The sequence below is a fragment of the Cebus imitator genome, unplaced genomic scaffold, assembly GCF_001604975.1.
Source record: "Cebus imitator isolate Cc_AM_T3 unplaced genomic scaffold, Cebus_imitator-1.0 Scaffold370, whole genome shotgun sequence".
NCBI classification, from domain to species: Eukaryota; Metazoa; Chordata; class Mammalia; order Primates; family Cebidae; genus Cebus; species Cebus imitator.
The window spans coordinates 2,197,628-2,209,989 of NW_016107685.1; the positions used below are offsets into that span (position 1 = coordinate 2,197,628).

At 36.4% G+C, this 12,362-nt stretch overlaps 1 protein-coding gene across 1 annotated transcript; it reads left to right on the plus strand.

The window, feature by feature from the left end:
- The first annotated feature begins 259 nt into the window (after positions 1–259).
- On the plus strand, positions 260–1,358 carry LOC108288268 (olfactory receptor 51V1). The gene has a single exon (XM_017507154.2). It carries the CDS (start codon positions 315–317, stop codon positions 1,356–1,358), a length of 1,044 nt encoding a protein of 347 aa, XP_017362643.1. The 5' UTR covers positions 260–314.
- Positions 1,359–12,362: the final 11,004 nt, after the last annotated feature.

The following is a 12,362-nucleotide window of genomic DNA, read 5'->3' on the forward strand; positions in this document are numbered from 1 at the left end:
CTATCCCTGGCAAAATGTCTTAGGCAACATATTTTTTAAAAGCTTGCTTTCTTCTCTTACTAATACATTTCTTACTTGTTTTTGCATATGGCTTCTAAGGATATATTCACATCCAGACAGTGAAAAAATAATGACTTTTAAATGACATCAAAAGAAGGCCATTTTCTCAAAGGCAATGGATCCTATACCTCAAAAGAAATAGAATTGCTCAGCTATATTTTTTTAAGTTAATAATTTTTAGGGCATTTTGTTTACTTAGAAATTTCATTTTATTTAGCTGAAATTGAAACATTTCCTTTGAAAAATATTCTCACATGTATCTCAGTTCCAGAATGATTACTTCAGTAAGTCCCAGCACGAATTCTTCATTCCTTCTCACTGGATTTTCTGGCATGGAGCAGCAATATCCTTGGTTTTCCATCCCCTTCTCCTCTATCTATGCCATGGTGCTTTTGGGCAATTGCATGATTCTCCACGTGATCTGGACTGAGCCAACCCTGCACCAGCCCATGTTCTACTTCCTGGCCATGCTGGCCCTCACCGACCTGTGCATGGGGCTGTCCACTGTGTCCACAGTGCTGGGGATCCTGTGGGGGCTGATTCAAGAGATCAGCCTGGATTCTTGCATTGCCCAGTCCTATTTCATCCACGGCCTGTCCTTCATGGAGTCCTCCATCCTCCTTACTATGGCCTTTGACCGGTATATTGCAATTTGCAATCCACTGCGTTATTCCTCCATCCTGACTAATTCCAGAATTATTAAAATTGGGCTCACTATTGTAGGTAGGAGTTTTTTCTTTATTACACCCCCCATCATCCGTCTGAAACTTTTTCATTACTGTCGTTTTCACATCCTTTCTCACTCTTTCTGCCTGCACCAGGATCTTCTCCGCTTAGCCTGTTCAGACATCCGATTCAATAGTTACTATGCCCTGATGCTGGTTATTTGCACATTGTTGTTGGATGCTATACTCATCCTTTTCTCCTACATTCTGATTCTTAAGTCAGTCCTGGCAGTTGCCTCTCAGGAAGAGAGGCATAAATTATTTCACACCTGCATCTCCCACATCTGTGCTGTCCTTATATTTTACATCCCCATCATTAGCCTCACAATGGTGCACCGTTTTGGCAAGCACCTTTCCCCTGTGGCCCATGTTCTTATTGGCAACATCTACATCCTTTTCCCACCTTTAATGAATCCCATCATTTACAGTGTCAAGACCCAACAGATTCGTGCCAGAATGCTTAGGCTCTTCTCTGAAAAGATATTGAGAGAGATGAAGATTTATTGCTTTAAAAAAAGGAAGAAAAGCAGCCACAATAATAAACAAAAATCAGTGCCACAAAAAAATTATTAAAATTAGGGCTTTACCCTGAGTCCATGATAACTGACTTTAAAAATATTTAAATGTAGTCAAAGAATCAACAAACAAGTTCCATTGTGTCAACTTGGACACATGTAGGTCACTCTATCAGTTTGACCATATTTAAGACAGAGGAAAAAACTGTTTATTTGCTTCAAACGTACTTTTGAGCATTTTCTTTGCTGTAAAACAAAGATGGACTAAAAGCCTAGGTTTTCAAGTTTCAAAGTAGATAACTAGAAGTTTCTTTCATTCTCTTAGGTTGACTTAATTAATCTTCAAAATGGAAAACAGCCAACACACAGGAATGTTGTGGTACTTGTATAGACCAGAATTGTCCAAGGAAACTTTTCTAAACTGATGGAGATGTTCTACAAAATACCATAAAATAACCTAAGTGGAATATATGGCACCTGTGCACTTGAAATGATAGTAGTGTAATTGAATAACTGCATTTACAATTTCAGTTACCTTGAGTTAATTTATATTTAATGTTGAATGACATTGTATTGGATAGTTCAGTTCAGCGGCCACTGTATTGGACAGTGCAGCTAACATTTATGAAGAGGACACAAAGAAATATGACTTTGGATTTAACTTCCACCAGGTCCAATTTAAATCAGAATCTTTGTTTTTTAGATGTTATATGTGGACTCCACTGCTACAAGACTGGAAGTAGATTTTGCTCTGATTTTTTGGCTTTTATATCTAAAGGGACGGGATCTTCCAAACAGATGAGACTGCTACTGACTTATTCTGAATTTAAAAGATAAAAGATAAAAGAACATAAAGAAGTTCTCCTCTAAGTAAGCTAGGGCTGTTTTCCAGAGAAGGAAAGACTGGAAGGAAATTAGGTACAGATCTATGCATGGATAAAAAGAAAATAATTGTTTTACTCTTCCTATGTTCTGTCAGGGATCTAAGGAGGTAAGTGTTAAAACTGGACAAAATAATACATAAGAGTCATTTTACACCAAAATGCAAATATTTCTTTGTATTTTTTAATACAAACCTAGTTAAGAAACTGAAACTTAACTAGATTTGCCTTCTTGTAGTTATGCTTTCCTTTCTTTTCATTTTGGACTTCATTAAATAAAATAGTCTCTGTCTACTTATTTGACTCATATGGAAACAAAAATATGGGCTTTGGTTTCTAATAACTTAAGCCTCAAAGTGGGCAAATGGTTTCTGGATAGAGGAAAGTATATGGTTAGAAAAACAAGTGTAAAATTATTCCTAGAAAAATAGGTTAGCTCTTCTGGGTTAGAATGTAGGGTTAATTTGAAGGATAAAGGAGTAAATTTCCTGATATCAAAGAGGATCTAATCTACCTTCTGCTAGAGCTGTCAGAGCTGAAAACTGTGAGGTAGGTTCTAGAGGAGAAAATTTCAATGAAAATTTTTTTTGTTTGTTTTTTGCTATATAATAATAATAGCTGTCATTCATTAAATTGAGATCATTGTCAGGTGCCAGTACTGCTCCAAGTTCCCTAATGATAATAAATGTCTGCATGGTCTCCCCTGGCAGACTGCAATGTGGCCAATTTGCCAAGATTCCTATGCCCGTTTTATAATAAAAACAGAAGTTAGCTGCTGAATCCGCAGAGGTCATGTGAATGTCTCATAAGTTTCTCAATGGCCAAAGAAGCTTCCCTATAATGCTTTGACAGTGAATAAGCATCTACTCCCCATACACAGCAGAGCTGACACAACACTGGGGAAACAGAGAACTCTTCAATAACTGACAACATGTTTCCCACCAGCCAGTCATATGGATGCATCAAAATTAACTTATATTTATTATTTGAACGATATTACACATTTGACACAACTGAGTTGTTGGTTTGAGAGTTATGTTTAACAGGAAGAGTAGGAAGGCTCATTTGAGGACTTCATACTATGAGTATGTGTGTTCAGATTATGGCAACCAATAGAATACGAACCAAAATAGTTTATAATAAAGGCCATTAAAAAAAACAGATGATTAAAAAAACTAAAAGTATACTCAGAAATCATTGCTTATTTTTTAGAGCTGTATAATTATACCATGATGATAAGATTTATGAAGAACTTCAGAATCTTTAAAACTCAGCCCAAAGGAAGAATATTAGTTAAAAAAAAAATAAAAGAGCCAATGAAAGTAAACTTTATACGATTACTGAGTTTTATGCAGAAAGAAACAGATTTAGAATACTAGTAATTTAGATCATTTGTTTTGCAAAGACCTCTACAGTATCTGGAACCAATTACTTAAAAACAAAAACAAAAAACTAAACCTCTCCTGGGGAAGAAAAGGCAATTTCAGAGACATCAGCCCGGGTCCTGAAATGAAGACCAGATGGAGACATCACAAGTATCTAAAACACTGTCTGGGCTGGGCACCGCTCATGGCTGTAATCCACCACTTTGGGAGACCAAGGCGGGTGGATCACGAGGTCAGGAGATCAAGACCATCCTGGCCAACATGGTGAAATCCTGCCTTTACTAAAATATAAAAAATTAGCCTGGCACGGTTGTGGGCGCCTGTAGTCCCAGCTACTCGGGAGGCTGAAGCAGGAGAATCAGGCAGCTTGAACCCAGGACGTGGAGGTTGCCGTGAGCCAAGATTGCACCACTGCACTCCAGCCTGGTGACAGAGCGAGACTCTGTCTCAAAACAACAAACAAACAAACAACAACAACAAAACTCTGTCTGGTACTATGTAGCTTTTAAAGAAGCCAGGTAGAGACATTTTCCCATATATCACTAACTTCTAAAGAAACTGGTTTTCCATTAATTAGGCAACAACAGCTGAAACTGTTGTTGATGTGGTAGCCTGCAGAGCCAGTGAGAAGCAGCTACCAGATTCCTTTGTAAGGCCTGCGTGGCTACTATCTAGCTTCACCAAGAAACATTACTAAAACAGCCATAGTGATGTTAGGGAAGCACAGCTCTTTCTTTTAATAGGTAGACTGTCATATCATTGTACCTTTCCCCTTAAATGAAGTCACAGCTATTATAATGAGAAAACAAAAAGATATTACTGAGAATGAGGTGACAAAGGTAGGATTCAGAAAATCAGAAAGTCTAGTTTATTCAGTTTGTAATCATTTAACTGTTACATGAAAAAGCTAAGGTCCAGTGGGAGAGATCAGCATTTCCTAGAAGTGAGAGGACATGGTTCAGGATTAGAAATGTATTTTTAGTAAAATTGATCTGCTAATAATAAATCCACAAGCAGATGTTTACTGTACACCAGCGGTCCTCAATGTTTTTGGTACCAGGGACTGGTTTTGTGGAAGACAAGGTCAGGAAGGGGATGGTTTTGGGATGAAACTGTTCCACTTCAGAGCATTACTCATTAGATCCTCATAAGAAGTGTGCACCCCAAATCTCTTGCATGGGCAATTCACAATAGAATTCATGCTTCTATGAGAATCTAATGCTGCCACTGCCAGTCTGACAGGAGGTGGAGCTCAGGCAGTAATGCTTGCTCACGCCTCTGCTCTGAGACCAGGTTCCTAACAGGCCACGGAGGAACCAGTACTGGTAAATGCCCGGGGCTGCTCTATGCTACACCTCCCTATTTTCCTAGGCCTATCAAAATCTTATTGTTAAATAGACTTAAGAGATGTTCTACCTGAGACTGTGTCTCCATTCCGTAGGATATTTATGACCATTACTTGCCGAAGAGAATTGCTAGAGTAGTGAATAGAGGCCTCTAGATGAAGGAAATAAAAATAGTCCATTTTCTAGGAAGTCTTTTGCAAAAATTTAAAAAAATAATGCCGACTCAGCCAAGAACTTCTCTGCTTCTTTGCAGTAGGAGTTGATATCCTAAAGCTTTTCCAGTAAAAGTGTAGTTTCCGCCCCTGCAGTCTGGGCACCATGTACTAGCACATAGGAAATGCAGGCTTTCAGAGCAGTACTGCTGAATCAGGATCAGTGTTTAGCTTTTGCGATGCTGGTAATGTTCTCTTTCTTGGTCTGTTTGCTTGTTAAAAACTTTTGCTAATTTTGTGCCAATTTATCAAACAATTTTTATTTATGCATTTTTCTGTACTGAATAATAACATATAAATGTAAGGAATATGAGTGAAAGTATCAATTTACGTGTAAACCTGGCAGCCTGAATATGTGTTCATTTCTGCGACTCTCTCTAATCCACTAGAACTATAGATATACAAACAGAGACGTTGTGAAGAAAATAATAGTAGTGTCTATATAAACAAATTGATAAATATATACATTTAAATATTAGTTTTTAAAAAACAGAACAGGATAGATTAATCTGAAATCTATATGTCTACATAAAAGGATATCAATGAGAAGAAACAGTATCTGCAAAGAACATTTTCTGGAAAAGCACAGGAATTACTTATAAAGCATGTGTGAGGGGTAGGGCTGAAAATGGCAGAAAAGGTGAATTACTTGTTTAAGGTTGCCTAAAAGATAGTCAAGTACTCATTTCTCTTTAGTTCTGGCAAAATGATTAGTGTATGTAGTAACCAAATCAATGATAATCCAGACACTGGGAAATTCAGTGCAAAGGATGCTAGGAACTAATGTGTAATATATGAAACAGAGAGATTATGCAAAAGAACACACATTGAATGCTGATAAACTGTCTCAAGAGAAAATACTAATAGTTATTGGCATTTGAGTATTACTGGATTAGTTTGGTTTCTTTCTAATCAGCCTTCAAAGTAACTGGCCAGATAACTAATTGCACCATGTTCATAGAAATCCCCACTGTATTCTTAGTTCCTCACCATAAAATATGGAAGGACAGCCAAAGATGATCAGGAATGCAATTAAATCCACCAAAACAAAAATTACATGCCTAGAATAAATTTTAGCACATTGGCCAGGCTGGTCTCGAAATCCTGACCTCAGATGATCTGATTGCCTCGGCCTCCCAAAGTGCTGGGATTAAAGGCGTGAGCCACCACACCCAGCCTTAGAATAAATTTTAACAAAGAAAATGTACTTGGAGGAGCACAAATAATTAAACTTTGTTTCTTTAATACAAGCAGTCACCTTGGCTTCTATAGAAGTTTGTCTCTGCACAACACACATATTCTGATGCATTAGAAGGAAGACAAACCTCATCAAGCCTTAAGGTAAATCCTGGTGTATCCTTTCTTAAAAAAAAAAGCACCTAATTAGCTAAACTAAGAGATACTGTAATAATGATTCTTCTCAGATAAAGATCTTCCGTAAAGCAGTTCACAAACTCCACCTGGAAAGAAGAGTGGCTATTGCTCAAGCTGTTCTTCAATACGGCAGGGCAAAAAACCTTGAAAAAGTTACAAGTCTTCACAAATACTGCTCCCAACCACTGCGACACTCTACAGCAGGGATGTCCAATCTTTTGGCTTCCCTGGCCCACACATAAAACACACTAATGCTAATGACAGCTGATGAGCCAAAGAAAAAAAATCACAAAATGTCCCATAAAATCTCATAATGTTGTAAGAAAGTTGTGTTGGACAGCACTCAAAGCCATCTTGGGCCACATGCAGCCCACAGGCCAAAGGTTGGACAAGCTTGCTCTACAGTCTACAAACAAGGAGGAAATAAATTCATAATCCTGCTCTCTGTTCTGGCACCAACTCCCAGCTTTACTAACTCACTGAGAAGAAACTAGGTGTCCAATTATGCCAAATTACTTGTTCAAAGAAAGGACCATCTAGAATTCTTCTCTTGGATTTCCTCCACTCAGGTCCTATAGTAAGATGAAGGCTTTCATTTGATTGTATCTTACATTTTTTGGTTGAAGCACTAGCATCCAGGAACTCTAATTTGCCTATAGAACAATTATTTAGACTCAGAAGTATCTTACATATTGAAGCAGAGTTAGAGCTAAAATCTCAAGCAGTTTAACATCCTTAATTTACAGAAATTAAATCAGTAGCCAAAGCCATTTTTACTGCTATTTTGGTTAACAGGGCCACAATCACATCCATTTTTTCATCACAGAAATTTGAGAACTGAATCTTTCTTTTTNTTTTGAGACAAAGTCTTGCTCTGTCGTCCAGGCTGAAGTGCAATGGCACAATCTTGGTTCACTGCAACCTCTGCCTCCGGGGTTCAAGTGATTCTCCTGCCTCAGCCTCCCAAGTAGTTGAGACTACAGGCACCCACCACCGCACCCAACTAATTTTTGTATTTTTAGTAGAGACCATATTGGCCAGGCTGATCTTAAACTCATGACCTTGTGACCCACCCACCTCGGCATCCCAGCATGCTGAGATTACGGGCATGAGCCACTGCAGCCAGCCGAAAACTGAATCTTTCAACAGCACAATCTGCCCTAAAGTGATGGCAATTTCTGACATGAACTTATCTGAGAATTTTTATAATCTTTACTCTACATAATAAATATTTATATATTCCCTGTAAACATATCTAGGTATATTAGATAATCATATAGATACATGATTATTAAGGGCATATCAAGACTCCAATGATATTGTTACTTGATGTCAAGAACATGATTATGTAACTTTTATAAAATTTGGAAAATTATTTGTCTAAAGCATGTGGCTCAAAGACTGTAGACCTCTATGAGAAAACTAAACATATTAAAGGTTATGAATAATGATTATTCCATCTGCATAGAATATTGCTGGAGGTGTGTTTTAAAGTAGTAACAAAGTATTTTTATCACAGTAGTTGTAGTTTGGATCACTGCCGTCTTGCTTATTATATGTATCAGAAATCATTATTTACTGAAAACATCTGCTGAATAAAAAAAGATTCGTCAAGGGGTTGGGGGAGTTAAAGCTTTAGAGTCCCCAAATCTAAAAATACCATAAGTTATCAGCACAGTATACCCCGTGGATTCTATTCTTTGTTCTTCTGGTCACTACAAGGCTGTCAGGTGCAGATATCAATTTCTGTTTTCCCCTAAATTCTCCTTGTCCTTTCTGCATCTCTTTTCCTCTAACATTCTTTGATTCTTTTGTTTTCCAAGGATAGGTGGGAAGATAAATACTATCCTTTTTTGTTAATGTCTAAAAAAGCAAGGTTGACCATCACTATGGTTTCAAGACCTTTGAATGAAAGCACTTTAAATGCATGTGATAATTCTTATCCGTCTCTCTCTCCATATAGCACTCACACTTACGTAATAAAACATGACCTCTCTCAGTCAGTGAGAACTAAGATGTCTAGATGACCGATTGGAGGACCTGGGCACTTGCCTACAATCCAATCAAGGTCATGCAATCAGGGTCAGCTGATGTCAAACATCATATTTACAGGAAAGCTTTACTTTTTTTTTTTTTTTTAACTAAGTTTTACTAATATAGGTGAAAAAAGCTTTTAAGAATTCCTTGAAAAATATCAGAAAATCACAGGTATTTGGACGTTTCCACTTGGGAGAAATTAATAAGAAAACATCTCTCTCCATAAATCTGGTTTATCTATGTGAAGCCAATTTTTAATCGCATGAATATCGTGGTATTTGTTTCTATCTTTTTACCTTCTTCTGTGTTTCTCATTAAAGCATCCTTCGAGGAACTGGGATCTCTACAGTAGCTAACAATTTCTTGACCCTTCTGATTCTGACCCAATTTACCACGTGACTAAGAGAAAAGAGGAAAAGCAATAGAGCTTTAAAATTAAAGGGAAATAAAATGAGAAAATTAACTTTTAGGTGCCATCTAAGAAGTGCAAAGTCCTTCTTTCACATGTGTCCTTGTCAACCTATATATGCCGATGGTTTATTGGGAACAAGATATTACAGGGACGGAAGACCTGGATATACAGACGTACGTGTTAACTTAGGTGTCAGAGAGTGCTGGCTAAAGAAAATAAAAATGCACAAATTACAATGGAAGAGATTGCAACATGCTTCTCTCTGTGGATGATGTACCAGAACCACTCTGAGTCATCTCCTTCCTTGGGAGGAGTAAAATTCAGTCCTCTGGAGCTGAAAACCTTGGGCCCAAGAGATGCCTTGAAGAAGTATAAATAGTCCCAGATTTCCTATCTGTGTTTGGATATCTCCTTGCTTTGTCTCCTCTCAAACTACTAAATACCTTCAGGATTCTAGAAAATACAAGTAAGTAAACTGAGTTATTCTCAATGAAAACATGTAGAAAGTGACACCAGAAAAACAAAGTCAAGAAACTGCAGGAGCCATTCATTCTTCCAACAACTTACTCATCTTGCATTTTCCTTGATTTTTGATCCATGGAATACTGGACTTGGCTTTAGCTGGAGTTGATTTGCAATTGTAGTATTTTTGTGCTATTTTATCAAGTGGGTCATTTTCAAAAAGAATATTTTATTTTTATCTTAGAATGTTTATATGATGCTCATTTTCTTTGGTATGCAGATTTGAATGTTGTACAAAGATTCAATGAACTTATATTCTAGTAGTTAAAACAATGCTCAGTAATGAAAAATTTTTATAGTTTATTGTGTGTGTGTGCAAGTGTGTGCATTGTTCTGTAAAGTTTATTAACTGTTATGCATCAGGTGATGGCCTAGGCACAGATGATGAATTAAGAAGCTGGCACTCCAAAATTTTTAACTCTCTTTCCTGTGTAACAAAGATATTATACTGGTGATGGGGCAAAAATAAAACTCCATTTCAAAATTAACGTGTCCGTCACTATACTGAACTATTTGCATCTTATGAACTAAATGACGGATTCAGGGTAAAGATTACCAATTGATATCATGCGCCCAATATAAGAAAATTATTCCTGGTTTTTATGGATACCCTAAATCAATTCAATCTCAGTTTGAAGTCCCAAAATTCAATTTATTCAAATTGACAATAATTTTGGTCTTAATTGCTACAATTTTGTTAGTGCCCTAACGTCATCTATTGTTGGGATGGAGATATAACTGACTTATGTAGCTACCGTCCTAAAATACTGACTTCAGAAATGACTCACATTTTAAATGTATGCTTATTTTTAGGTGTTTTACAATCAAGAGAACTAAAATTTAAATTAAATAACGTTTCCAGGGTCATAGAGTCAGAATAAGATTTAGCCAGTATTTAAATACAATTATATATGTCCTTAGAGCTATACTGTTTCTATTATACCATGCTGTCTTCACTCTGTGAATACATTCACGATTCAGTCAGAATATGCCAACAGAATATCCTAGAATAATGCTACAAGGAACCCAGGCCTATAATTTGGGTAATCACAGGTGACAATATTATAGGAAAAACAAAACGAAATAAAACATTGGTATCACAAAAGATCACCAGAAAAAAATTTTAAAGGCCTGAAAAGCCTTTTTTCCTTTCCTCCCATCTCCACTCCTGTATGTTTTTTTCACTTAGATTCTTCTCTCCCATCCCTCTTTTCCTGAGGAAGCCCCAATCACTGTAATCCTCCCTTCTATAACTATGCTTCACTCACATGCAAGACGCCGGCCTAGATCTGCGTCAGGATGCTTCAAAATTAATCTTTTCTTTCTCTGAAACATCAAGAGTTTATTTAAAATATTCCAACAATGTGAGACATATGTTAAGTAGTAAAACAAATATGTAAATAAAGTAGATCCACAGAGTTAAATAACTTCAAATTTTGTCTTAATATTTAAGGAACTGCATGCCAACTTAAAGCAAGGCTAAATTGGCCAACTGTGTGGATATTTTATATTCTAAACTGCAACTCAAAAAATGAGGTCCAAACATTTCCATCATATAAAATTTGAGACCAGAATATTTAGCACTTAACAAAAAATATAAGTACAGGTAGCAGACTGTGCTATACAATGATCAGCATACTGAAATATAATGGAATCAAGAGATGGAGGAGCAGCCATTTCTTAAGCCCCTGTGCCATTTCGAAAAACAAGAACTTTAGCCAGCTTTTATTTGAGAAAGGGGACTGAGGGAGTATAGAAGCCACCTGTCATTCATATATCATTACCTATGTTTATACCCATGTTTCTATTCTGTTCTGTTCTGCTCTGTTCTGTCCTATTCTATTCTATTCTATTCTCTCTCCTCTAATCTATCTATCTACCTATCTAATCTATGTATATGACACCTACCCCAGTGCTGCATCACCTAATCTGCCTTTTCACCCAATATTACACTTGCTTCTATTCACATTTTTTTGGAACTAGTAATTAGTAATAACTAGTAATTGATTGAAGTAATATAGACTCCTGTTACATAATGTGAAAACATTAAATTATTTGCTACTGTGGTGGTTTTTAAAAATATAAAATGCATTGTCTCATTTTCAATCAGTGACTGAAGTGAAAAAAAATATTTTCTTCTTTACTACCTATTAGGCGTATACATTCTAAAACACAGCTCAATTTGGCACTGCAAAGAGCCAAAATTTATAATGCCTTATCTTATATTTTTGAGAAATAGATTAATTGGCAGGTCAATTTAATTTGCTGTGTGTCTTCAATGGCTAGCATTCGGCTTAACAATAAGTAAGGCCAATAAATGTAGAGGAAAGCATATATGCTATATTTCTTGAAATCTATTTTGTCCGACTTAATTCCATCCCATTTCCTTAAGCAGCAAAACTCAAGTTCATAACTCTATTTTCCTTAGGGATGTGATTAGTCAAAAATTTGATGCAGCGTTTTGTATCTAGTTTTATCTTGATAGGCAGCATTGGATGGTAGTAAAGAGCAGAGCTTTCAGATTTACCCATCCTTACTTTAAATCCAGGAAGGCCCAGAATAAGAGGCTGAAAGTCTATGGGTTTTTTTTTTTTAATATCTGTAAAAATAGTATCATTTATATCATGGTTATTTAAAGGGCTTTGCAATAGGTTATTGTTAAGATTTAATGCTAATGTTTGTAAAGTAGTATGGCACATATTAAGCAGTTATTAAATGATATCTATTAATTTTTTCAAGGTACAAAAATTTAAATTATTTGGTAGGACTCAAATATTAGGCTTATTAACCCATTTTACTCGCATTTCCCAGAGAAGAAAACACAGGAAAGAAAAAAAATCTGATCAGACCTCATTCGGTTTAAGACAATGCTCCTAAATCCTCAGGCTTGTGG

What these genes read in the sequence shown, in the direction of transcription:
- LOC108288268 (XM_017507154.2), top strand. Translation starts at nt 315, where the DNA reads ATGTATCTCAGTTCCAGAATGATTACTTCAGTAAGTCCCAGCACGAAT.